The sequence below is a fragment of the Sorex fumeus genome, unplaced genomic scaffold, assembly GCF_029834395.1.
Source record: "Sorex fumeus unplaced genomic scaffold, SorFum_2.1 ptg000061l, whole genome shotgun sequence".
NCBI lineage: Eukaryota > Metazoa > Chordata > Mammalia > Eulipotyphla > Soricidae > Sorex > Sorex fumeus.
Window position 1 is genome coordinate 8,930,603 of NW_026606118.1, and position 27,228 is coordinate 8,957,830.

The 27,228-nt window shown below is 44.9% G+C and overlaps 1 protein-coding gene across 8 annotated transcripts in view; it reads right to left on the minus strand.

Annotated features, from left to right (window-relative positions):
- Positions 1 to 27,228, minus strand: part of SCAF8 (SR-related CTD associated factor 8) — a 183,206-nt gene that overhangs the window by 136,649 nt on the left and 19,329 nt on the right. For all 8 annotated transcript variants that reach the window (XM_056126377.1, XM_056126378.1, XM_056126383.1 and 5 more), the window contains 2 exons: positions 7,415 to 7,498; positions 2,536 to 2,580 (listed from right to left, as the gene is read on the minus strand). In XM_056126377.1, coding sequence (XP_055982352.1) covers positions 2,536 to 2,580; positions 7,415 to 7,498 — 129 coding nt within the window. The remainder of the gene's footprint in view (positions 1 to 2,535; positions 2,581 to 7,414; positions 7,499 to 27,228) is intronic.

Sequence of the window (27,228 nt, forward strand, 5' to 3'; positions counted from 1 at the left end):
CAACAGAGAAGCTGCAGCCCAGGCAGGTGCCTCGAGCAACACTAGCAAGCCAAATCCGGGGCCTGCAGCCTCCCAGCCCCTGCGGACTGGACTCGGAGCCATGGTCCTTGGAAGCCTCACACCTCCGCTTTTCTCTAGGCACACACACATGCCGAGTACGAAGCTCAAGTCGATTACAGACAATGACTAAATCCTTTTGTAAACATTAAGCCTTAAAACATTCAGCCTACGAAAGAAGTTCTGCCACAAACTGCAGCACCAAGAGGGCACGCATCTCCAAAATGGGATCAAAAAACCATGATCCAAGTCATCTCAAACCCTGGTAATAATGAAACAAATCACCGATACACTAGATAGTTGTTTGCAATTTCATCTCCCTCTGATAATTCTGGAAAGACAAACATTAAAGTCCTTACAACATGACAAACTCATGCGATCTTGGAGGAGAGTCAGAGGCAGGGAAGAAGCTGGGAAAGCAGCCTTTTAGCCTACAGTTCTGAAAGGAGAGTTTCTCCTAAGTACTCAGCTTTAAAAGGCAGGCAAAAATGTCTATAAAGGCTATAAAAAGTTGTGGGCTAGGGGGCTGGAGAGACAGCACAGCGGGTAGGGCGTTTGCCTTGCACGCAGCCGACCTAGGTTCGATTCCCAGCATCCCATATGGTCCCCTGAGCACCGCCAGGAGCAATTCCCGGGTGCATGAACCAGGAGTAACTCCTGTGCATCGCCGGGTGTGACCCAAAAAGCAAAAAAAAAAAAAAAAAAAAAAAAGGAAAAAAAAAGTTGTGGGCTATAAAAAGTGAAGGACATAGCTCGGAGGCCTGCAGCATCCCTGGATTTCAGAGTTCTGAAACTTGATTCAAAAAACAAAAATCTCTCTCCAGTCTAAGACGATGTGGTGAATAAAGCCGCAAGTGATGGATTTTCACCATAACTTAACCCTCACCGGGACCGTTTCTTGCAGTCAGCTGCATACCACTGCTGAAGTCCATGCGATACAAATCAACAAATCTAAATGTAAAACAACCCCAAAACCCTGCAGGGGGGTTGATCTCCGAAATCCCAGATGGTCCCATGAGCACCACCAGGAGTGACTCCTGAATGCAGAGCCAAGAATAAGCCCTGAGCATCTCCAGGGGTGTGTAGGTGTATGGGAGGGTGCTGGGGGGAGGGGAGAAGCCACAAAAAGCAATACATGCAATACATTTATAACCTCATTTAAAACCAATCACATTAAAGAAGCTTCGTTTTGGACACTCAATGGAATACAACACCGCTGTAGAAAATGAAACTGAGCTGCAGACGTCGCACAGGAGATACCTTGCATAAGGCTAGTCCTGGTTTGGTCCTAAGCACAGCGTATGGTCCCACAAGAACCACCCGGAGTGACCCGTGGGGAAAGAGTGAGGAAAAAGTCCTGAGCACTGCTGGGTGTGGAACAAAACAGCCCACCCCGCACCTGCCCCCCAAAGTAAGAAAAGATGCAATCTTGAAAACCGCTGCATTTGGGAAGGAGCTGGAGAACTCCATGTTCAGCAAAGTCAGCCAAAGGGAGAAGGGCAAACACCAGATTCTCTAACTCATCTGTGGTAAGGAGGCACAAAACACGGGAAAAGACAGGCCAGAATGGCAACATGCCCGTGACCATGATCAGTCACTATGGAACTGACCACCACAGAGTGGGGTTGAGGGTTGAATGAACAAGTGGACTAGAGTCACAAAGGGACAGTTCGGGGCATTTTGGTGGTGGTGCAGTGCACTGACTGTACTTCCAAAGCATGAATGCTAACCCGACTCTAACTATGTCTGCTAAAAAATCTCATTAAAAATCAATCATATTAAAGAAATTGTGGTATAGACACACAATGAAATACAATGCAGCTGAAGAAAATGAAACTGAGCTGTAGAGTTTTTTTTTAATTTTTTTATTAAAGGTAAAGGTAAAGGCCCTCCCGTTGATCGTCGATTTGCTCGAGCGGGCCCAGTAACGTCTCCACTGGAGACTTTGTTGTTACTGTGTCTGGCATATCGAATACTCTCGGTAGCTTGCCGGGCTCTCCAAGAGGGGCGGAGGAATCGAACTTGGGTCGGCCATGTTGGCTGCGTGCAAGGCAGACGCCCTACCCGCTGTGCTATCAAAGTCACATTGGCAGGAATGGAACGACAGTACAGCAGGTAGGGCATTTGCCTTGCACGCAGTCAGCCAAGTTCTATCCTTGGTACCCCATGTGGTCTCCAGACCACTGCCAGGAGTAATTTCTGAATGCAAAGCCAGGAGTAACTAATCCCTGAGTACCGCAAGGTGTGGCCCAGAAAATAAGAAGAAAAAAATTTCACTGGTAGCATTTCCCCCAAGGAACAGATGATCACTATGGCAAAGTAAATTAAGAAAAGCTTCTGATTTACCCCAAATGCATTTCATTTCTTAAATAAATAGAATCACTTTTAACAACACACCAAAACTATACAAGGAGAGAGGTATCCGATTTAAAAGACAAAAACACAAGGACATAATATATATGAAAAGTATATACTTACTTTCTGAATGAATTTTTCTACGCTCTGTACCACATGTTTATAAAACTGAAAGAGAAGAAAATAAAGTATGATGTGTTTAATTAGATTACATTTAATGTCTCAAAGACTCAACCATTTTAAATCATAAATCTTGAGGCAAACATTCATGTCATTCACCTTCATAAACAACTAGCTATGATATTTAATTAGTAAGGGGATTCTTCAAGGTATATGAATTGGATGTCCAAAATATACGCCTGAACACAGATGCAAAAGAAATATATCAGTCTTTCTGAAAGTGCTATGCTGCTCTAATAGAGCAAAGTACTCGTGGCAACCCACTGGCAGATAGGTGCTTCCTCTCTCCATGGAAAGAAAAGCAGATTTCATACAGCATCACTTTATCGGTTAAAGTGGAGTAGTTGAAGAACAGCTGACTGAATACAGAAACTGGTATAAATGTACACACAATGGACTAGTACTCCGCTCTGGAATAAGATGAATCATGCAACGTGGCCACGTGGCTGGACGTACAAGTATCAGGGCGCGTGAAGTCAGTCAGGAGAGGGGCAGACTCAGAATGATCTCTCTCAGATGTGGGGTATACGGAAACACGGTAAAGGGATCCAAAGAATAAACCTATGAACGGATCACCAAAAACCCGAGCTTACCAAGGTGGGTGGGCCCTGGAGGGGGCATGAACTTAAGACAGTGGTGGTGGGAAACGTACACCCTGGTAGGGGACTGGGTTGCCAAACGGTGTTTGCAAGAATCACTGGCAGTATTGCAAAACAGAGCAAAATGTTAATCTTGGGGGCGAGGGGGGCGGGGGAGGGCAGGTCACACCCTGCAAAGCTCACAGAGTTACTCCTGGCTCTGCACTCAGAAACTACTCCTGGCAGTGCTCGGGGGGCCATATGGGATGCCGGAGGTTGAACCCAGGTTAGCCACATGCAAGGCAAACGCCCTACTCGCAGTACTATCACTCCAGCCCCATTTGTTAATTTTTTAAAAATATCATAATACTAGAAAAAAATCAAACAACAGTCAACAAACAGCATTAGAAAACTATGCAAAGGTGTTATTCTCAACATCATCTTCTCGGGTTCTCCTAGAAAATGGAAAGGCAGGTATACACAGTAAAATACAGAGCTGTTTACTGTTCTGGCGCCTCCAGAGTGGGGTACAGCAGTACCTCCCCCAGGGGGCGCTGGAGTGATAAGAGGGATGGTAGTACCCACAGGTGCAACTGGGTGGGTACTTTGTTTCCCTCAAGAAAGGAGGGGTTGGGGAGATGACTGAGGAATACTTTTCTGAAGAAGAACAGTAAGCCTGATTCTGTTTAGGCACTTCTATCCCGCAGTTCACACAAAAGAATCAACAGAGTACATAGATTAATAATCGGTTACAGGGCCAAAGGGAGAACAGCACAGGAGGAAGGCCCTGATCTGGCTGGCACGCAAGCACAGTAGCTGAATGCCCTGACACCACACGGAGCTCTGAGAAGAGGCAAGGTCTCTCCTGAGCTGAGAATCAGGAACAAGCCCCCGTGCACTGACAGGAGTCACCCCCAAATAAGTAAGATAAAAATTGTGTGATACTGTCACTTATGAAAAACTTTATAGATTTAACAGAATACACTAGAACGATAAAACGTAAAAATGTATGAAATGGAAATTTAAGTCATCTAAAATTTGCATTTACTATTAATCACAAATATCTCAAATACCCTAATAACTCAATTATAATCACATAGCATATTTCTGTTTCTTTAAAGAACTTGAATTGTGCTTTTATCTATAATTGTTTTTACAGACTATGCTTTTAAGAAACATCCCCACAGAAGATACACCCCCTCCCCCAAATCAACTGAACTGTAGCATGGATTCAGTATTTATAAAAATCAAAAGAAAATCTCTTTATTCCTTACTGCTCAACTTTAAATCTACAATAATTTAAGCTTCATTAAAATCTCCTTATTATAAATTAACAATTTACTAAACAGATAATGTTGCTTAAGGGAAAACCTTAAATGGATCAAGCATTATTAGACACTTTCACAGGAGCTGGGCCGGGTAAGCTCGATGGAGAAGGCTACAGAGCAGGCAGGCCTTCGGATGCTTGCCTGGCGTGCAGTGGACCCAGGAAGCAGGGCGGGGCATGGCTCCGCATCTCCCCATACCGACCCCACCACCCCACGCAATCAAAACTTTCGGTCCAAACACACAAAATCCTACATAATCCATGAGAGTGAGTTTCACTGAATTATCTGGGGGAAAAAAACCTTTATGTACAGTTCTTGCTTTGATCGTAAGTGAATCAGAATAAAGTTGCTTACAAAATCATAGCTCCAGGTCTATTAATTTACTTCCCCATGGGTTGTCCAAGAGATCTGTTGAGAGTGTGCAATGACTAACAATCACCCATCAAGAGAATTCTCTCTCCAAATACTGATAAAATACCAATTAACTTGCCCTCCATCTGAAACAGTATCATTTAAATCTAATTTTAAAGGCACTTAAAATCTCAATTTGTGCTACGAATATACAAAAATCACGTTGGCACCACACCACCTTTGGTCTGAACACTTAGCAATCTCAGTGATGCAAAGTTTTATTGATTTGTGCTAAGTGACAGCACCAGTCAACAATGTGCAATTGTGCGTGGGGCCTGTCAAACCTCAGATGCCTGAACAGCTATCAAAGTCAGTATTGAGACAAGAGGCCAGGGGAAAGGGAATACATTAGATTACACCAAAGGGACACTTCATGCATCTGACTGAAAAATACCTTTATCCTACTTAGGAGATCCAACTATTTAGAGACTGAGTGTTATCTTGAACTATAAACCTCCCATCATTGGGCTCAGGGAGTGCTATCTGATCACATAAATAAAGCAAATGTAGTGAAATGTTAAAAGCTGGCAAATGGAAGATTAGAACACAAAGCATTTTGCAACATCTGTTGAAATTAAAAGGTAAACAAACACAGGGGTCCTGCTGAGGGCCTGCACAGCTTGTAAGGTGCTTGCCTGGCACCCAGGCCCCCTGGGTTGCATCCCCATAAGACTCCTCCAGCCCCCTTCAGCATGATCCCTGAGAGCAGAGCCAGAAGTCACCCCCAATCCCAGCAGGATGTGACCCCAAAACAGACAAAAATGTTACAACAGTAACAGAGGGCGAAGAGCCTCTGTTTATCATTTACTGTAAATTACTCTTCTTAGACTCAGCTTCTGAAAAATGAAAATGATGTTAACACCTTTACCTCTAGAGACATCTACTTTCAGGGGCTGGAGTGATAGTATAGCGGGTAGGGCATTTGCCCGGAACGACCCGGGTTCGATTCCCAGCATCTCATATGGTCCCCCGAGCACCACCAGGAGTAATTCCTGAGTGCAGAGCCAAGAGTAACCCCTGAGCATCTAGAGGTGTGACCCAAAAAGAAAAAGGGGAACAAAGAAAGAGAGAGAGACATCTACTTTCAAAGCCAGCCTGCGGGGGCCGAGGGTGAGTGTGCCTTCCCAAGCAGGTGCCCGGGTCGGGCAGCCCAGCACCTGCCCGCCCCCCCCCGCCCACGCCCTCCGCCCTGCCACGGCAGCCATGTGTGCCCCCTCCACTTCTTCAGTACGAAGTCACAGATGAGAACCAAATTTCAAGAAAAAAGTAATATGCCCGTTTACACCCTCTTGGGATCACAAAAGACAGAACAGATAAGAAAGCCCAAGGCTACAACGCTATATTGAGTCAATTTGTAAATTATTAAGCACAATTCTGAAAACAAAACTGTGGCGATTAAAACACTGCAAAATCAACTCATTATCCAAATTTTCTCCCAAGTGGCAAGTCTCTGTAAATAGGAACATGTTCAATCAAATAGAAGATGGCGTAACCAGCTATTTGATCAGAAGCAAGCATGTCCTCAGTCTTGGTCCAACAGCCCTACTATAAGCAAGCACCTTAGCCTTGGGGGCAGGAACTTCTTGGAGATCTCTATGGTTAAGAATAGAAAAGCTGGGCTGAGCTAAAGTACAGCAGGGAGGGCATTTGCCTTGCACGCGGCTGACCTGGGTTGGATCCCCGGCAACCCATAACCCTGGGCATCCCATAACCCTGAGCACTGCCAGGGGTAATTCCTGAATGCAGAGGCAGGAGGAACCCCTGTGCACCACTGGTGTGAACCCCCCCCCCCAAAAAAAAAGAGTCAAAGAGCTAAAAATCTGTATTGCATGCGAAATTTTGTGCTCATCTAGTGAGGATCCAACCTCATTAGATTTCAGAAGCACACAAAGCACCATATAGAGACACACAGGGGCCAGTGCTTGGAATCCTGCCGACGCTGCTTCTAATCCCACACACCATGACTGATTGGTCCCCTGAGTCCACTGGGGACCACTCTGGAGTACAGACCTAGAAGCAGCCCCTGACCACCGATGGGAATGGACCTGGACCCACCATGAGAGCTACTGTACCGAGCAGGCACGGCTGAGGGCCTGTGTCCTCTTCCTACCACTCCTAAGTCCTACATACAATGAGGCCCAATGATTTTTCACACTGTCCTATTTTCAAATCTGTAATAGGGGGAAATAATAAAATTTTACTCATTCTATAAAGTGTGGAAATAAATGTTAAACATACTCCACAACTTAAATCTATCTAGAATCTCACTTGCCTGGAATACTTCATGAAGTTTATGGAGTTTATTGAAATATTAAGTATTACTGTTGAAATATTAAGTATTACTGTCCCTAAGCCGAGTTCATAGATGAAAAATGTTCATTTGTCTTCATGAATATAGTGACTTCAATTGAGAGAAAAAAACTACAATCTTGAAAAATTACCCCACCTCCAAAATACTAATTTAGCATTTTATTTTGAAAATCTAGAAGTGAAATTTGTACTCACCTTAATAGCTTTGATGGCAGCCTTAGTAATCTGGGTCATTTTAGCTTTAGAAATGGGTGGTTTGTAGTCATTCAGCGAATATAACTGATGAAAAAAGAAGAACAAATTTTCAATGCAGCAAAACTCTTTCCAAGCAAGTACATAAAATCATCCCCCAAATCCATTTTTAAATTCTTAAAGCAATTAGAATGCCACTTTCTTTGAAAAGGCCAAGTTCTAGCCCGAGAGATGGCTCGAGGGGACAGTGGGTACCTGCCCGGGGTTCAGTCCCCAGCACTGCATGGAACCCCTGAACCCTAGAACTGCCAGAGCAACCCAGGCACTGAGCTGGAATAGTGCCCTAGCACAGCCAGGAGTGGCCCCACAAGGAAACCAACAACAACAAAAAAGTGTGTGTGTTTGGGGTGGGGGGAGAGAGAGATGGGGGGTAAGGGAAGGAGGTTGGGGGAGAGGGAGAGGGAGATTCACAATGCTCAGTATCAGGGAAATTCACATCGAAACTACAAGAAGTTACTACTTCACACTGGCTTGCTTATATAATAAAGGAGTATAATTAGCACGGATGGGAAGAAACTCGAGACCTTATGCATTGCTAGTGGGAATGTAAAATAATGCAGCAGCTTTGGGAAAGTCTGGCAGTTCCTCCAGAAATAAAACCTTGTCCCACAAACCCAGAAATTCCATTCCCAGGGATATATTATCTAAGGGCTATTCCACTCAGACAGACATACTCCGAGAGAGCTGAGTATGTCTGTTGACTTAATTTGTACAATGAACTGCCATTACAGCGCTCATGAAAATTTCCTAAAAATATCAGAAGCCCCTCAAATATCAACTGACAGATGGATACACAAAATATCCATTCACGATGCTAACCATGAAAACCCTAATATAGCACTTCAACAGTCAACATCAACATACCTTGAAAACATATTGTTTGAAGTCATATAAAAAAACCACCACATATTAATGTGATTGCGTGTATAGGAAATGCCTAGAAAGGCAGATCTAGTAACAGGCCTGTGGCTGAGGGAGTTGGGAAGAACAAATGCAAGTACAAATATATTTAAAAAGCACTTTAGACTTTAAACTGGTCAAGTATGGTTTATGATACCTAGTGTATCTTTTTAGAAGTCAGAATATTTAGTAATGATTATCTTGAAGTTTCTCCTAACACACAAAGGATAATAATACTCCTTAAAAGAGGAAGCAACGAGTTCCGAATGAGACCGTCCAAGAGTTAAGGCTCCTGCTGGGCACGCGGCCTTGTCTGTTTGGATGAGATGAGTTGGTCCCTGAGTGCTGCAGGGGGTCGCGGGATGAAGGGCCCCCAAACCAAACCAAAACCAACCCGGGACCCAAGAGGGGGGAATCAGGCTACAGACTAATTATCACAATGACTAGCACCCTGATTAACACACTAGCACAGTTCCAACCAGCAGCCTACAGGTGAAGCGGCAGGGAGCCCAGTGGGGCCAGCCCACTTCTCACCCAGCCTGCTTGGGATCCACAGGCTTTCTCCCAGTGCGTCCCGTCTTCCTTTCCTCCTCCAACCACCCCACGGAAAACACCTTCTCCTGTTACCTGGAGAACACCTTCAATGGGTGTGCTGTGTCTGTCTCTTCAAGTATTACATCTGAGCGGGTCGCCCCCTTGTGAATGTCGGTGCTAGATCCCCAACAATGCACGGTTCCCAGGAGAGCACGAGACAGCTCTAGGGGCAGCGCGAAGCTCCCCGCCATCCCCGTCATCCTTCTCAAAAAGGTCAGGGACTTCCCGCTCAGCACAGAAGCCTGTTTCTACAAAGGCCCTACCTGGTCTCCCATTTACCTTTCCAGCTGCATCTGGGTTCTGTGTTTCCTCAGTGAGCTCTACCTGTACCTGCAGATCACACATTCCTAGAAGGCGGAATCTCCCTTTCCCCACCCAGCCGACCCAGGGCAGACCCCACTTTGCTGTTTGCTTATACAGGCATTCACCTCCGCAGCCTTCAGAACAAAACTCTACACTGACAATTAGTCAAGTCTTTCAAAAGGACTCTCACAAAGAAGGACAAGAGATAAAAGTATTCAGTACTTTAGTATTCAGTTAGTGTGTTTGAATTAAAAAAAAAAAAAAGAGGTTCCCAGCAGTCAGAGCTGCTAGACTGAGGCACCCACCTAGGGAAGGACACAACGAGGACCGGCCCAGTCAGAGCCCTGCAGACCTTTGTCAGGCTGAGACTTAGTACGGTAAGGTGTGGCAGCTGGGCACCAGGAGCACAGAGGTTAACAGGATCTTACCCTCACTACAACATTAAATAAAACAGCCACCTTGGTCACATTCCCAGGAACCGGAACATATTCATGGCCTGGATTCCCAATGCTCAGCTTTAGAAAGTCTCTGTATTCACCAGGTGCAAAATGTCACATTCTGCAGTGCTTACAAGAAAATCACACAATAATCAGAAGCTGATTTCCCAAAATGTCTTAGGAGGCAGCCCATCTGAAAACTGCTCTTTCCCTCTTTTGCCAAAGGAAAAGCAGCTGTAAGGACAGAAGTCCAGTCTTTTTGTTGGGAAATTTTCCTTTTCTCCACCTGCATCCTTGGCATCTAGTAAAGGTAACTGTTAATGAATTAAAAGTATACACATACAAGGCACTTTACAGAGGAAGAACTGCATTTGAAGTCCAACTTATTTTACAAACGGCTAAACTTTGAACCTCACTTTTCTCATTTACCAAATAGAAAGAGTATTATTTCCAGCTGTACACTAATGTGACTCAACAGGGTAAGCCATTATTAGAATTTAAACATATCTCTTTGGTAGGCAATCTACACACACACGCACACATTTTTAGTTTGGGGGCTACATCAGGTGATTGCTCAGGGGATGCTCTGTCTCTGCTGGCTCGGTGAGGTGCCTCCCGCGTGCAAAGCAGGAGCTCCAATCCACCAAGCAAGCTCTCTCCAGCCAACGCTTCTTTCCCCTGTCTTGTCAAGAGTCCACTGCAGTTCCATACCATGACTAGAATGGTGTTAAAGCGTGTGGCCCTGATGTACAAAACTGCTGCATCCCACCACAATATTTTAAAGCATCTGCTCAGCTACTTAAGTCCATTCTACGATGATTCAGTCACTAGGACAGGTTCCTCTGTTTAGCATGAAGTTTCACAGCCAACTCAACAGTGTATATTTTTAGCAACTGTCTGCTCCCTTTCATTGGGAAGATGGGCGGGGGGGGGGGGGGGGGGGGAGTAAGGGGCCATGATCCTCTTCATACTAGGGCCTACTCCGAGCACTGAGAGTTTGCCACTGGACTTGATGTGTGCATGTTAGCAGACATGCAGCATACTACACTAAAGCAGTCTTTCTCAACCAGGAGCCATGGGGGCCAGGATACACCAAGCGGCTTCAAGCTACAAAAATGGGGGCTTGGGGCAGCAGGAGGAAACAGGAAGGAAATGACAGAAGGACAACAGAAGAAACAGGATGGGGACCATGGTCAGAAAAGGGTGAGAAATACAGCACTAAACTATCAAAATACTGTGATTTGTAATTAAATTTCACTTGATTCTAACTTTTCTATTTTCTAGTATCAGACTGGTTTTAGAATTTCAGTTTGACTCAAATAAATCTCCAAAGAAATAAGCTATAGAACTCCCCCCCCACACACACACCCCTGCCACCTGAGCATGGTTGAGACATCCAGGGCACCCGGAGGGGGGAGGAGGGTCACCCCGTGCTGACCCAGAGTCCTAGCAGCTGCTTGCTCACACACTAAAATTGCCGCCATCTCCCGAACAGACTCCATATTCTGCGTGTGTTCAAAAAGTGTGGGCGTTTGACACATGCATTCAGTGGCCAGGGACCGGCCCCCCTACCCCGACCAGCCGCTGCCAATGGAGACATGAAGGAGGGAACAGGGCCGCCGGGCTGGTTGGTCATCAGTCGCCGTTTATCCCATTCTCCCCAGGTGCCTGGCCCAGTCTCACTCTGCCCTCTTCCAGTCTCACCAACTGCCCGATTCCACTCTTACACTGTCTCCCATTCCGGTGTTTCAGAGCGACATCAAAGGCTGGGGGTAGCACACCTAGGTCAGACAGCACAATAAACATATGTAAAGCCCTTCCTTCCGGGGAGGCTCTTCTAGGGCAGTATCTCATCCTGCTAGGAGATACCCAAGGGCAGAATCCCATCAGAGGTGTATTATCCTTTCCTTAGCCGGTATTCATTTAAACAGTCATCTTAAATTTACTTCTTAATAATATGTCTAGTCATTCTGTATGGATACAGTAAGAGATATATTAAACTTAAAGGGTGGTTGTCCCTGGACATCTCACAATGTCTCACAGACTACAATTCTCAGGCCATATTAGTCCTTCCTAACCCCAGCAGGGTCTTACCCAGTTACTTCTTTCTGGGTCATGGCAGATTTTGTCCATGACCGTGTTCTTAACTTTTTCTAAGTTTTATGGCCCTTGGCCTATCCCTTTTCATTGCCAGGATAGCGCACAAGCGTGTCCATCCAAGTCCCTTCGTCAGGACCTTCCTTTTCGATGCTGGGAACTAAGGGCAACTGAGGCTTAAACTGGGCAAACACGACAGATGCCCAGGAGTAAATATTATTCGGAGTTAATTAACTCTCAAGTAACAAGAGTATAGTATTAACTGTCTTCCTGTGTCTATACAAAAGGGACATTGTTCTAAAACAAACTGCAAAGGACATAAAGGAAAGAGAAAAGCAGTATTTCACTTTCAAATACAAAATCCAGAATCCTCTGAAATATCTTGACTTAACAAGTCACAGGGTCTGATTAGGAGAGATGAGTGATTAACAGATAGGGGGAGCAGAGCAGAGAGAAGTTCAAGATGAATACGGAGGAAATGGGAGTGCTTCTGGGGCACTGAGATGATGTTACTCAGTGAACCTAAGCTCCTGGTGGCGAGGAGAAAGGACCTGATCGATGTTACCCAACTTCATTCTCTTCTGATAAACCCCACCAAGAAATTAACCTGCCTTAAAGTCGGATAAAATTTCATTTTGTGACTGAAATCTCCACCGTGTCAAGGAGTCAGGATGGGCTACCTCCCCCACCTCCCTGTACTTACGAAAGCCCAAAACTGCAAAGCAATTAAAAATTCAACTCCAGCTGTACCACCCCATTAGCGGCTGCATGACCTCTCAAACTCTACCACACTGATAAACCAGGAGTAGCACACCAGATTGGACGGGATGTCGGCGTAGAAGACAACCAATCTCGATTAAAAAAACACAGGCACAGAAAGCTTCACCTGTAACATCTTAGTAATCTCTCATACAAGCACTCAATGTCTCCACGGTAACATACAACAATTTACACTGATTTTCTTCTAAGGAAATATTTTTTGATCACTCTGTTGGCAAATTACTGATAGCAAGCAATATAAAACAAACTACTGAGGGCCTACTACAGGGAAGATTTAAGTGATGGCTGGGGTCAACTGGAGACAATGGTGGAGGGACGAGATGTAACAGTATACGGATTAGTGTTGGAAAAGTGAATGCCTGTACAAAATCATGAACCACTGTGTAAACCAGTGTTCATATAAAGTGCAGGGGAGAAATGTACATATAGAGGCCTTACTATTCTGTGTAAATTCCAAAATATATTAACATAGAATTGCTTTAAAGTTTCATTAATGACAGGTGAGACACGATTATAATCCCAATGAGATCCAAGTATAAAATAAAATGTAATATACTTTAGATCCCAGAGTTAAAAATATGGACATAACTGAGAATAGGCATTTTATTTCATTATTTTAATTTTCTCATTTATATAGGTTCAAAAATCACACAATAATCACAAACTGGCACTTACTGATTTATTTTCTGATCATTCTTTTAAGGTTTTGTTGAAGTAAGTATGTTTTTAGAAAAGAGAGAAAAGATCACTACTTTGGTAGAAAATCTAACAGAAAAGATGTTTCAATCTGTGGTAGTGATTAATTTGGTTCTGAGGCATATAAAAAATACTCTCAAATTCAATGTTTCCACTGAATCAAACTATGCTTCTGATGATACAGACAAGCTGGAGAGAGAATTGCGTGCAGGCAACCTGAGTTCGATCCCAACATCCCACCTGGGCTCACAAGCACCACCAGGAGTGACTCCTGAGTGCAGAGCCAGAAGTAACCCCTGAACACCTCTGGCTGTGGCTCCAAAACAAAAACAAAACAAAAAGCCAACAACTATTTAGGAATTAGAAATCAGTGGAGTTGGGCCTGAGCCATAGGAAAGCGGATAGGGCACTTGCCTGGCACACCAACTGACCTGGGTTTGACCCCAGGCATCCCATATGGTCCCTGAGCACAAGTATCTGGGAGTGCAGAGTTAGGAGCAACCCTGAGTACCACCAGGTGTGGTCCAAAAACCCAAAAATAGCAATAGTAAAAAACAAGCATAGTTATAGACTATGCAAATTGTATGCAGAAAGTTAAAAAAAAAGTCATAATACAAATGTGTTAAACAGTTAGTCATATGAGGCAGAGAGAGAGAACAGGGAATAAGAGAGCTTGACTTATATGCAGCTGAGTGAAAGCAGGTTTGCTCCCTTGTACCACGTACGGTCCCCTGAGCAGAAAGCCCAGTGAAAGGCCCTGAGCACTTCCTGATGTGGCCGAAAAAAAAACAAAATCAAGAAAAAACCCAACCACCTATATAATTGCCCATCATCTTATAAAGAACATCTGAATAGAAAGCGTTGACATCATAAATCAAGTCTAAAGGAAGGAAAACTCTTGGCTCTTCAAATGAAAATACCAGAAGGAAAAAAACCCAACATTTCACTTGCTATCTCCATGCAGGTTTTATATCCTAATTTCTTCACCAAGTAGCATTTTTGTGAAAACTACAAATAATCTGTATTTTGTAAATTCATACTTAACATACGTGCACTTATAAATTTTTACTTATAACATTTACATGCCGATAACAAAGCAACATTAAAAGTAACATTTAAAAAAATTTGGAGGGGGGGGGTATACCCAGTGATGCTCAGGGGGTGCTCCTGACTCTGCACTCACGAATCACTCCTGGTGGTACTCCAGGGACCATGAGATGTTGGGAATCAGACCGAGGTGGGTGACATGCCAGGCAAACCCCTAGCCCGCTGTATGATGTCTGAAGCTCCAGATTTCAAATGTTTCACTTCAACTTTCAAATAAATTACATGTCACATATACATAAAAAGACAAAAATGCCTAAGTGGCTGTAAGCTTTAGTCAAGAAAATGAGTGCAAAGGGATTTAGATTTGTAAAACACTTCCAAGTATAAAAACTAATCTGTCATTAAAAAAATTTTAAGTGCATCAACTAAAGAAACAGCCATATACTCAGATGAATATAGAGTAAATACATTTCAAAGGCAAATTAATGTTTCCAACTAATCATTTCTCTCAAGCCTCCAAATTTCATTAAGTCTGATCATCAAAAACAGGCACAGATTGGGGGGGGGGTGTGTGACTGCCTTAGAGGCAGACTGGGGGATGGAGGAGGACACGGCTGGGAGCACTAATTCTGCCTGGGAAATGAAACTGGTGGAGGGATGGGTGTTCAAACACTATACGACTGAAACCCAATCAGGAACAGCTTTGTAATACTCTATCTCAAGGTGATTCAATAAAAAAAATTTTTTAAATTAAAAAAATTTAAAAAATCAGCACAGATCATTTCATCCAATTCTTCACCAAATGTCTTTACTAAACTTTAATGTTAAGGTTTCACCCGATAAAGAATTTCCCCTAGAACACTGACTGGCACTGACTGATGTTAAATATTCAGGATCGGAGTGATAGTGTAGTAAGGCACCTGCCTTGCACACACACAGCCAACTGAGGTTCAATCCTCAGCATTCCATATGGTCCCCTGAGCCTGCAAGGAGTGAAGAACCAGGAGTCAGCCCCGAGAACCCCCCAAGTGGGTCCCAAAAACAAGAAGATTCACCACTACCAAAGTATGTTTTTATTTATATGTTGGTTTGGGAGCCACACCTGGCTGTGCTTCGTGATCACTCCTGGGACAGCTCGAGGGACCTTATGAGATGCTGGGTGATGGAACCTGGGTTGGCCCAGAGCAAGGCAAGCGTCCTACCCACTGAACTGTCTTGTCTCTCTGGCCCACCAACGTCAGAGTATCCTATCCTTGGGTTCAGAAAGAGGATGATTCAGCTGGTCCTTGTGTTTTTCTTTCAAAAATCACTGATTCAATTTGTTCTCCCCTTGGCACCTTGGTTTCTGAAGGTATCTTCCCCCTGTGTTTATTTTACTTGTCCGATAAACATACTTCTCCAATAGCTATTAACACCTATTTTTCTGCTATAATTTAACAAACTTTGCTATACACAAAAATATTTTCAACTGTGTTCGGTTATGCTAGAAAAGCAAAGTTCTTCTTGAAATGCCCGGAGTATAAATGTATATGCACCTCAGCAAATGAATTCAGAGACATCTGTCACCATACACAGCCCCCCTCAGTATCTCTCTCCAAATTTATGTCCACTGTCGTTAACCCTAAGTGTCACATACAGCTAAGACCACAAAGACTAGTAATTTCAAGTTTTAGATCAGTATCATTTTAATAAAAAGAAAAATAGAAATAAAGTATGTTCCAACCCATTAGAAGCGTTTTTAAGTCTACAAATAATTCTCTGTATAAAAAGAGATGATACATGAAATTCACTTATAAGCAGATGAACATGGAGAGTATCATGCTGAGTGAAATGAGGCAAAAGAAGAGAGATAAAGAAAGACTGAACTCATTTGGATTTAAAAAAAGTATGAGACTAATACCCAAGAACATTAGAAACAAAGGCCAAGAGAACTGGACCAGGTTGGAAGCCAATCTCAAATGCTGGGGGAGAAGGCAGTTGAGACAGAGGAGGGACCACCATGACAAAGATAGTTAGAAATGATCGCTCTGGGTTAAGAACTGGGTGCTGAAAGCGGGTAAAGCAACAAGCATGAAAACCTCTCAGTACCTGCATTGCAAACCACAATGCCCAAGGGAGGATGGGGGGGGGGGGGGGGTCCTGCCATAGAGGCAGGCTGGGGTGAGGGAAGGAAGTGTACGTTGATGCTGGGAAACGCACACTGGTGGCGGGACGGGTGCCAGAACGTTGTATGGCTGAAACCTGATCGTAAACAGCTGTGTAACTGTGTATCTCACAGTCATTCAAATAAATAAAAATAAAATAAAAAGAGACCACATTTCATCTTTGTTCTTGGTTTCTAGGCCATACCTCGTGGTGCCCAGGGGTCCCTCCCAGCAGAGCTCAGGGAACCAGGAGGTAGCGCAGACCAAGCCTGGGCCTTCTGCACGCAAAGCATGCAATCTAGGCCTCTGGGCTATCTTTCTGGTCCTTATTCAATCTTAAGATCTGCAAGGAACGACACTGTCTGGCACACAAGAAACATTCAAAAAAAGATTTTCAAAATCCAACTGGCAATTTATAAATACTGCAAATAGCATCGTGACTGTCAGTTCAACCTTCATTCTAATCAGGTATCAATCCCAAATTTGGAAACGTATTTCTTCATATAATCTGAAAGGGAATGTGTTTATTTCCATATTTCCAAAACTCATTCCAGAATGGAAAACATCATGCCTTTGCGTGGTAAACACTGGAAAACAGAAGCTGACTCTGCGGTGGCTCTTCTTTTTTGCCTGAGGACTCTCTTTCTGGGGGAAGCAGGTGGCCAGAGCTGCTGCTCTGCAGGGAGTTAGGGAAAGCCAGTTTCCTGTGCCTGGGGCTAACAGCAAGGATCGCCTTGGGGAAGGGGGCAGATTCCTGTTAGCATCCCACGTCCCATTAGCATCCCAGAGCTGACTACTGGAACTCTTCTGGAGTTCCCTTAGGCGCTCACCTAGTCCTGCAGGCTCTGAGCTCTGCTTCCCAGATCTAAGTTTCTTCCCCTCCTCTGCTATGCTCCAACGTTATCAAATCTCACATCTATATCCAGTACCCAAGTAATTAAAATAAAGTTCCATCTGGTGACTCTGCTGTCTGCTATCCTGAGTTCTACAAATAATTTTCACCTTGGAACATGTAAGGCACGACAAAAAGGGGTGCAAGCCCCTAAAAGCACATCAACGACAGAGCTATGTGAGCACCGCAGGCAAGAGTGAGACCTGGTGACACACGTGTAAGCATCACACCCATGACAAGCACGCCCCCGTTCCGGAAGGGACGGCCGTGTGCAAACCGCAGGCAGCATCCCACCCGGGGAGCTGCTGCGAGCAAACAGGTGCACACCAGCCCACACAAACTTAACACACGCCCACCCCAGGCCCTGCCGCACCATCAACAGCGAGGGAAAGTGGGACACGAGAAACTGAAAAACTTTTTTTTTTAAACATCTCCAGTCTTGACCAGTTCGTTTGTTTGGCTACTTCAAATGAGTTGTCCTGGATTTTTGGTCTAATTCACTCTCCTCAAATACACTAAAGGATACACTTTGAACTTGTAACATTCTCCATTTTCACTGTCATTTTCAGGGACGGTGTGAACTGCCTGTTTTCTGATCTAAACACAAGTCCTTCAAATCAGTTTCAATAACTTAATCAAGGTTAGAGAAACGTTTTACTTAAACTGAGTGTATTAGCTGCTACTTCACAAAAGAAAAAAAAATTAATTCCTGCCGCGACTGCTGTCCACTAGTAGCTAGCTCACTAGGTGTTAGCTCAAAGGGCGGGAGCACCGCTGAGAAGGCCAGATCACCAGGTTAGAAGCAGCCCCTGGACACCGCCAGGCATGGCCCCAAACTACCCAACTAAGCAAAAAGGTGTCCCCTGTAAACTAGGCCCAGGATTAGCACAGTAAATATTTCGAGCATAACAGGTCACACGTAATCACAGTGAGACTGCTTAGGTGCCCCACGCACAAGAAGCCACAGGCAATTCCTATATAACTGGGCATAACGGGTTCCAACAAAATATACTTACATGCGGGCCAAGAGCTGAATTTTAGTGTCTGTAAACCCCACCCGTGGGCACTTGTTCACTTTCTGGCTAAGCACTGTGAGCTGCCGGTGAGGAGCAGGCTTGGGGAGAGCACTCGCCGTGCCTGTGAGGCCCCATGCGGAAACATACAGGCATGCACACACAAGCACACACGAGCACACAAACTCTCCCTTCAAAACAGCGGGTAACTTTCCCAACCCAAGCAGTTCCAAGTGAATTCTGCTGAACTTTTCAGAATTTTAAATTTTTAGAAAAAGTTCTTATTTGACATACTCCTGAGAATTAAATGTGGAGAAAATCCTGCTCAAATTTGGCTAAACTTAAGTTAATTTTAGGCTTCAATGACCAATGATGAACCTAGAAAAACCAAGGGGACCAGAGAGACGGAAGAGATACCCCTAGATCCCTGTATGCGGCCCTCCCCAGAATCGTACATAAATGGTTCCCTGAATCCTGCCAACAGTGACCTGTGAACAGAGCCAGGAATAGGCCCAGTCTAGTCAGGTGTGACCACAAAACTAAAATATAACAAACTAAAATAGGTAACAACCCAATCCATCTCTCAGAAAACGATCCCTTTAAGATCCTGAGAGTACTAAGATCCCTCAAATCTCTAAGATTTGGAGATTCGAAAAGAAATCAGCCAAAAATCACAAAAATTCCTAGGCCCAATGGGTTCTTGATACTTTCAAGACGGTCTGCTGCCTTTTATTTTGTTTTTGGGTCATACCCTGCGGTGCTCAGGATTTACTCCTGGCTTTGAGATCAGGAATCACTCCTCGAAGTACTCAAGGGGCCATATGTGGCGCTGGGGATAGAACCTGGGTCACTCATGCAAGACCAACACCCTACCCGTTGTACTATCACTCTGGCCGCAGTCTCCTGATTGTTGAAACATCTTACTCCTGGAAAAGTCAACAAAGGAATGTTTTTAAAAGATAAAAACGGGCTGGAGCTATAGTACAGCAGGTAGGGCGTTTGATTTGCACGCGGCTGACCCAGGTTCAATCCTCTGCATCCCATAATGTCCCCCGAGCACCACCAGGAGTAATTCCTTAGTGCAAAGCCAGGCGTAATAAGCCCTGAGCATCACCAGGTATGATCCAAAAAGCAAACAAATGAAAATTTAAAAAATAAAATAAAAACTCAGACTGGAGTGATAGCACAGCAGGCAGGGCACTTGCCTTACACGCAGCCAACCTGGGTTCAACTCTGGCACACCACATGATCCCCAGAGGCCTGCCAGGTGTGATCCATGAGCACAGAGCCAGGAGTAAGTTCTGAGCACTGCTGGGTGTGACCCCAAAATCAAAAACTATACATATATAAAAACTCACAATGAAAAACAGAATGGAGGGCCAGGATGATGGTACAGCAGGTAGGGCGCTTGCCCTGCACATGGCTGAACCAGATTTGATCCTCCACATCCCACATGGCCCCCCAAGCACTGCCAGGATTAATCTCTGAGTGCAGACCCAGGAGGAACCTGTAAGTACCACCAGGCGTGGTCTGAGAACAAAAGACAAAACACACACACACACACACACACACACACACACAGGATAGGGCAGGGAAAACAATCAACAGAGAGGCTGTCACAAATGTCCAGAAAATGAAAATGTGCTAAGATGACTGGGAACTGACACGAAGAGGAAACCACAAGCCACCAAACAGCCCCACCATAGAGAGAAAGAGAAAATAATTTGGCAGAATTTCAGACTCACCATTTCAAAATCAAAGTATTACAGAAGGCTAAGAATAGCACATGAAAAAAAAAAAAAGAATAGCACATGAGAACTAATGCCTCATCTACTGTGGAAAAAGTGTCAGGAATACCTAACACTGACCATTCAAGAAACAGCAGAACAAAATTATTGCTTATCAGAGGAACCAGAGTGTTGACTAAAACACTGTTCTCTTTGGAGCGCTGAGAAGGCAAGATGGGTGGCGTTCATGCCCAATTCAATCAGCCTAATCAGTGGCTGAATAAATAGCAGTACTCCTACATTTAAAAAAAAAAATAAAATAAAAAAGAAGGCAAGAAGGCAAGATGGGAAGTTTCCTGTAAGAAACACTCATGTGTACAAAGTATTACATGCACCATCTGAAAGATAGATAAATCTATTGGAACATCCCCAGCCCACACTGGCCCTCTGTTGTATCTCTCACCCCTAAAAATTATCTAAGTTGAGACTTCTAAAGCACAGGTACTTGACAACTGAGTCATTTAGGAGATAATTACTGAGAGCAACCTCTCTCCAAGCCCCATGTATGCTTCCAGGATCTGAATGTGACAATTACGACCTGACACTGCCAACAAACACATCGACCACACTGATCCCTGGGAGGACTCAAGGAACAGACGCCTGGGTCCCACAGCTACCAGGAAATAAATACATGGCACTCTCATCCACGTTTGGAGTTATGTTTTAGACAAGAGCAGAAAACTGACACTGTCGAGAAAGTTGGGAATAATCTTTCATCTGTCTAACGTGACTGCAGACATTCTAACACATTTATTAAAATTACTCATTTCAATCTCAAACACTAAAATTAGGGACCAGGGATGTGGCTAAGCGGTTAATGAGTGGCAAAGCTCTTGGTTTGCTCCCTAGCGCGGTACACACCCACCCATATACCCCATGCCCAGCATCTCTGGGGTGTGGCCCCCACAATTAAGAAAATATTTTATCTTTTAAAAAACGAGAAAGCAAAATATCTTCTGCATTTATATGCATAGAAACAAATAAAAAATAGATGAAATACCAGTTGCCACTGGAAAGCATTAGAGCGTTTTCCTCAGCAGCTGCCATCTCTGAGAACACCTCACTGGGTCACGCTGAAGGCTACTCTCGACCCAAAATGCCTCGGGCTCTCCCAGACCTGTTCTCCTTTCCCATACACCGGTTTGTCCCTAGGACTTTTGGTTTGGGGTACTAAGCGAAATGCTACATAAACATGTAACAAAGCAACAGAAGATGGACTACACAAAACCAAAGATGAGCAGAGAACGTAACCCTGGAATTACCAGCAGGCGATTCGGAATGAAGTTAAGTCGCTGAGGCCTAGGGCTGCCTCAGTGTTTTCCAAGTCGGGTCTGCAGGCCAGAGGCTGTGAGCCTGGTGCCCAGGGCTCTGTGTGGGCCCAGAAGCCAGCACACTGATTTCCAGAGCAAGTGGAGGTATGACTATAAGGCGAGAGAAACAGTCCAGTGGGACAGGAGGTGGCCAGGTGTGCTGCGCTCATGCGGTCCTGGGAGCCCTGGAGTGTAAGAGGCTCCCGCGGGACTGTGCCCCCTGCAAGCATGTGTGGGAGCACCACAGGTACCCACAAGCACTCCAGGTCCGGGCTCCATAAAGAAAAGGGCTGCAGCCATAGTGCAGCAGGGAGGGCGCTTGTCTTGCAGGTAACCCACCCTGATTCCATCCCCAGCACCCCAGCTGGGCGCCAGACCCCTGAGAACAGAGCCAGGAGCAAGCCCTGAACACTAGCTGGTGTGGCCACCCCGGAAGAAAGAAAGGCGCACCCCGGTGAGCACCACAGCAGGAGCATCATTAGAGCTGTGGGCGGGCATGAACCCCAGGCATGCACAAACAGCACGAATGGACGGGGAAAATCGATCTCACTGTCAGGGCCAGAGAGACAGCATGGGGGTCAAGGCAAACGCCTTCCGTGCAGGCAACAACCACATACACAGAGCCAGACCCCCTGAACACCAGCAGCCTGGGTAGCCCCCAGCATAGAGAGCCCTACAGCACCACACCCTTGGGCCTTCACCAGGAGCCATAGTTTCATTCGTTTGAAAGGAATTTTGGTTCTGAAACAATGCAACTAATATCCTTTTCCTAAGTTTCGAAGGTTTTGGGACACAGCCGGCATTACTCTGTGCTCAATAATCACCCTGGCAATGCTTGGAGGAGCAAACACTTGGAGGGTGTCAGGGATCAAATCTTAGTTGGCCACATGCAAGGCAAGTGAGCATCCTGCCTGTTGTGCTATCTCTCCAGCCCCTTCTTAATCACTTAATCACTTAACTTCCCGTTAGTCGTCGATTTGCTCGAGCGGCCGCCAGTAACATCTCCATTTGTCCCTGTCGCGCGCTAGTGTAGCCCAATGGCATCTGTTCACTCCGGGAACATGAAGGGCCTCAAACCGATCGTTCATGATCTTGACGAAGAAATCTGACCATCTGGTAGGTGGGCGGCCACGCGGTCTTTTGACATCCCGTGGAATCCAGTCGGTAACAGCTCTAGTCCAGCGGTCATCTTTAGATCTCATTACATGACCAGCCCATCTGATTTTCGACCCCTTGGCAAATGAGACAGCGTCCCTGATTCTTGATCGTCGACGGATGTCAGAACTCCGGATTCTTTCTCTCATTTGAGTGAAACGTGATATTCCAAGCATAGCTCTTTCTATTCTTCTTTGGGAGACCTGAATAGCGTTCTCATCTTGTTTGTGTAGGGCCCAGGTCTCTGAGGCATATGTTAATGCAGGAAGAACAGTGGAATCAAAGAGATGTGCCCGGAGCCGGAGGTTCTTCGTCCTCTTAGCTATTGCTTTGACATTCTTGAAGGTGTTCCAAGCCGCTCTCTTCCTCCTGCGCAGCTCGGGTGCCAGGTCATTTGTCATGCTGACCTCTCGACCTAGGTACACATAGCTGTTACATTCGGAGATGGTCGTTCCATTGAGAGCAAATGGGGTGTCAGGAACGAGGCTGTTTCTCATAAACATTGTCTTCGTAAGATTCAGCTGTAGTCCTACCTTTCCACACTCACGGTCAAAGTCGGCCAGCATTTGTGCCGCTTGGCTGATGTTTGGTGTTATTAAAACAATGTCATCAGCAAAGCGGAGGTGGTGTAGTTCCCGACCATCTATCTTCACTCCCATTCCTTCCCATTCCAGTCGTCACATGATGTTCTCGAGGGTGGCACTGAAGAGTTTCGGTGAAATGGTATCACCCTGCCGAACCCCTCTCCTGACATCAACGATCACTTCTTTGTAGAATGGTGAGATCCTGGTAGTGAATCCGCAATACAGCTCACGGAGGATTCTGATGTATTGGGCTTGAATGCCCTGATTGGCTAGGGCTTCAATGACTGCTTCTGTCTCAACAGAATCAAAGGCCTTCTTTAAATCAATGAACGTTGAACAGAGCGGCATCTTGAACTCCCGAGAAACCTCAATGAGCTTGGTTATTGTGTGGATATGGTCGATGGTGCTGAATCCTTTGCGGAACCCTGCTTGCTCGCATGGTTGTCCTTCATCTAATGTTCTGCCAATCCTATTCAGGATGACTCGAGTGAACAGCTTGTAGATGACAGACAATAGGCAGATCGGGCGATAGTTGCCAATGTCATGGATGTCTCCCTTCTTGAACAGTAGTACGGTCCTGCTGGTTTTCCATTGGGACGGAACCTTGCATTCAGACAGGCAGTGAGTGAAGAGCCGAGCCAGTGTATTGATGAGTACTGAAGGCAGGTTCTTCAGGTGTTCAGGTCTGACCTTGTCTGGGCCAGGTGCTGTTTGTTTCTTTACCGATGAAATGGCGTGTCGGATTTCAGAAGGGAGAACATTGGGAACGACATATCCATCCTGTGGAATTTGGTATGTCGCCAAGTGGACATGGCTGTCAAAGAGATTTGAGTAGAAGTCATGGATAATCTTCTCCATTGCCGTTCTGGAGGATGTGATGGATCCATCAGGACGTCGGAGGGCAGTCATCTTGGTCTTGTAGTTGGCGAAGGACAGGCGGGCGTTACAGGGGCTAGTGTCCAGCCCCTTCTAATTGTCTTTTTTTTGGGGGGGAGGAGGGGTACTCCCAGCGATGCTCTGGGATTCTGGGATTACTCCTGACAGTGCTCAGGAGACCATGACAGGGGTGTCAGGGATCAAACCTGGGTCAGCCAGGTGCAAGGTAAGTATGGTACTATCTCTATGCCCTGCCGCCACCTAGGTCTTAAAAGCAAGTATCTTTTACAATAATGATTGAAATGAGCATGGGTCTACTGCCACTGTGTCAATATTCTCACCAAACAGAATTTCTTAAAATTTAACATGCAAAAGTTAAAGGTTCTGTTATGGATATTCTGCCAAGACTCCCGGATCAGGAATTTAGGACATCACTCCTCATTTTATGAGGAGTAGTAGCATTTTATACAAGTAGGAAAACTTCATAGTTTGAAATGCATCTTTGGAAAAATTAAACTGCCTGTAACAATTAACACCAAAGCACATAAAATGTGAATGTTATAATAGTTTTTTTAAAAAAAAAAAAGAGAGAGAGAAAATATAAGCAACAGCCATCTTCTCAAAAGTGTACCTACTTTTTTTTTCTAGTCACAAATATAACTGAGGGGTCGGGGGGATGGTGAAAGGTTGGAACACATGTCTGGGGCTTCAAAAGGACTCTCCGGCATCCGAGGTCTCAGTAGAGGTGCCCAGGCATGACTGTGGCCACCCAGGGTCCCCCAACACCATCAACGGGCCTAAGTGTCACTAAGCCCCCCCGCCAAGTGGGTGGGGGGGATGAAAAGTATAGAAACATCTATAACCCAGCACTTCACCTCTCGTTACAGATACTCTCAATTAGGGCATTACAGAAGGCCTCTAACCTCAGGGGACTAATGGCATGATGTTGGAATCAGGCAACATTCTAATGGAAACAGTAGGATGTAGACAAGGGTGAAAAAGAAGATAATAAGCGACGGCCTGTGAACAAAGTAGAAATAAACAATATGTGGCGAAGGTAAAATTATATACCTTTCTTAGACTGAAATCCAGAATCTGAGAAGGGAAAGGCCAGTTTTCTGAAAATTATCAAACCAAAGAATGAAACATCTGTCTAGATCAAACCTACATAACAAGTTTTAAAGGAGAACAAACAAAAACACTCTAGCTGAAAAGCATAAACCCCAGTTCTTTGAGCAATCTTCCTGGTTGCCCAAAACATAAGTGTTTATATATTTATATATAATTTTGTTAGTTTATAAGTTAACTTATAGTTCGTTTGTAAGACAATTTAGAACTTAAAAACTATCCAGGTTTCTTCCAGGTTACAGCACTCTCAAACAAATAACCTTTTTTCTCATTAAGCAGAATATTCTGTTCCTCAAGCAAAGCAGGTATCTAAAATTAGTATTAGTTTTGAATACTGTTAAATGGGAAGTTATTTAAAAATTCAAAGTGTGGTTTAAAAATAGTGTTAGCCCTGGGGCCAGAAGGACAGAGTAGCAGGTACGGGGCTCACCTTGCCCTCAGCACCTAGGGTCACTCCCAAGCATCCCATATGCCTCTCCCAAGCCCACCAAGCCCACCAGGAATGAAGCCCTGAGCAACTCCAAGTGTGGCCCAAAAACTCGGGGCGGGGGGGGAGGGGTGCTAGCATTTGTGACAAAAATACTTAATGATCTTTCTCCATTGGAAATAACTCAGTAAAGAAAAGCTGAAGGTTTGCATTGTCAGATGAAATATGCTCTCCCAATATTACACTATCCTTCATTTGCTGGTGCTACTATTATACAATGAAGCAAAAGTCTTAGAGAAAACAAGAATACTTTAATACTAAAACCTTCAACATGGGATACACCTACACACATACACGCGCGTGCACACCAAGGGTCTGAAGAGAGTAACCGTAGTTAGGTGCATATGCTAGCCAGCCCCCAACCCAGGCTCGATCCCTGGCAGTCTCTGTGGCACTACAGGGCATCCTGCAGCCCCAGCACTGGACCACCAGGCCAGTTACCAAGCCTCACCCAGATTGGCAACTTGAGTACAACAAATGCGCCCCCCCCCCCCAAAAAAAAAAGAGTTCGTAGGCGCAAACAGTGAGCTAAGAGGGAGTAAAACTCTTTCTCTCTGGAACAAAAGACTCCAGACTCTACCTGAAAGACAATGCCTGAGACTGCCAAGTGCAAAGCAAATGGGCTGGAGGCTGAAAGCAAACTTGCTTGATGACCTGGAGAGCAGAGCAGGGGAAAGTTGAGGAAGCTGAGGTCATGTTTGTGATGCTTCCTGTTTTAATCCCAGAGCAGGCAGAATCAAAAGGAGCCATTACCCTCAGAGACATGGGCAGAGTTCTGAGAAATAACATCTACACAAGCCTCTAGTCAACGCCAAAACTGACCCCCAGCCTAAGAATAGCACTGTCCTTCCGTTGCTTGAGCGGACGCCAGTAACATCTCACAACAAGTTGTAAGACTTGTTGTTACTGTTTTGGCATATCGAATATGTCACAGGTAGCTTGCCAGGCTTTGCCGTGCGGGTGAGATACTCTCAGTAGCTTGCCGGGCTCTGCGAGAGGGGCAGAGAACCTAACTATAAATTACCAAAAAAAAAAAAAAAAAAGCTTTGAAAACTATAAACTTACAGTGAAACCACCACAAGAACACAAGACACATGACAGAACTCGCACTCTGATATGTAATGAAGATAAAAATCAACTCTGCATGGGCCACAGAGCCAGTAGAGCTGGTAAGGCACTTCCCTTGCACGAGGCAGACCAGGGTTTCATCATCAGCATCACACATGGTCCCCTGAACCCTGCCACAAGTGGCCCCAAAACCAAAAGAGGGTTGAAAGAAAAACTCAACATTCCTCAGACAATTTTAATAAAGTCCAACAATACTGAAAATGCCCAGTATAAGTCATACTTACCTATCAAAATGTTCACATGTGCACACATCCACACACCCCCAAAAATATGTTCAGCAAATGCCAACCCAAGGTAACGCTGATGTTAAAGTTACCAAAACTCATCCTCAAGGAGGACAAAAACCCTCAATAAAGGACAAAACATTGAAATAAATGCAATAGGAGCAAAGAAAGAAAT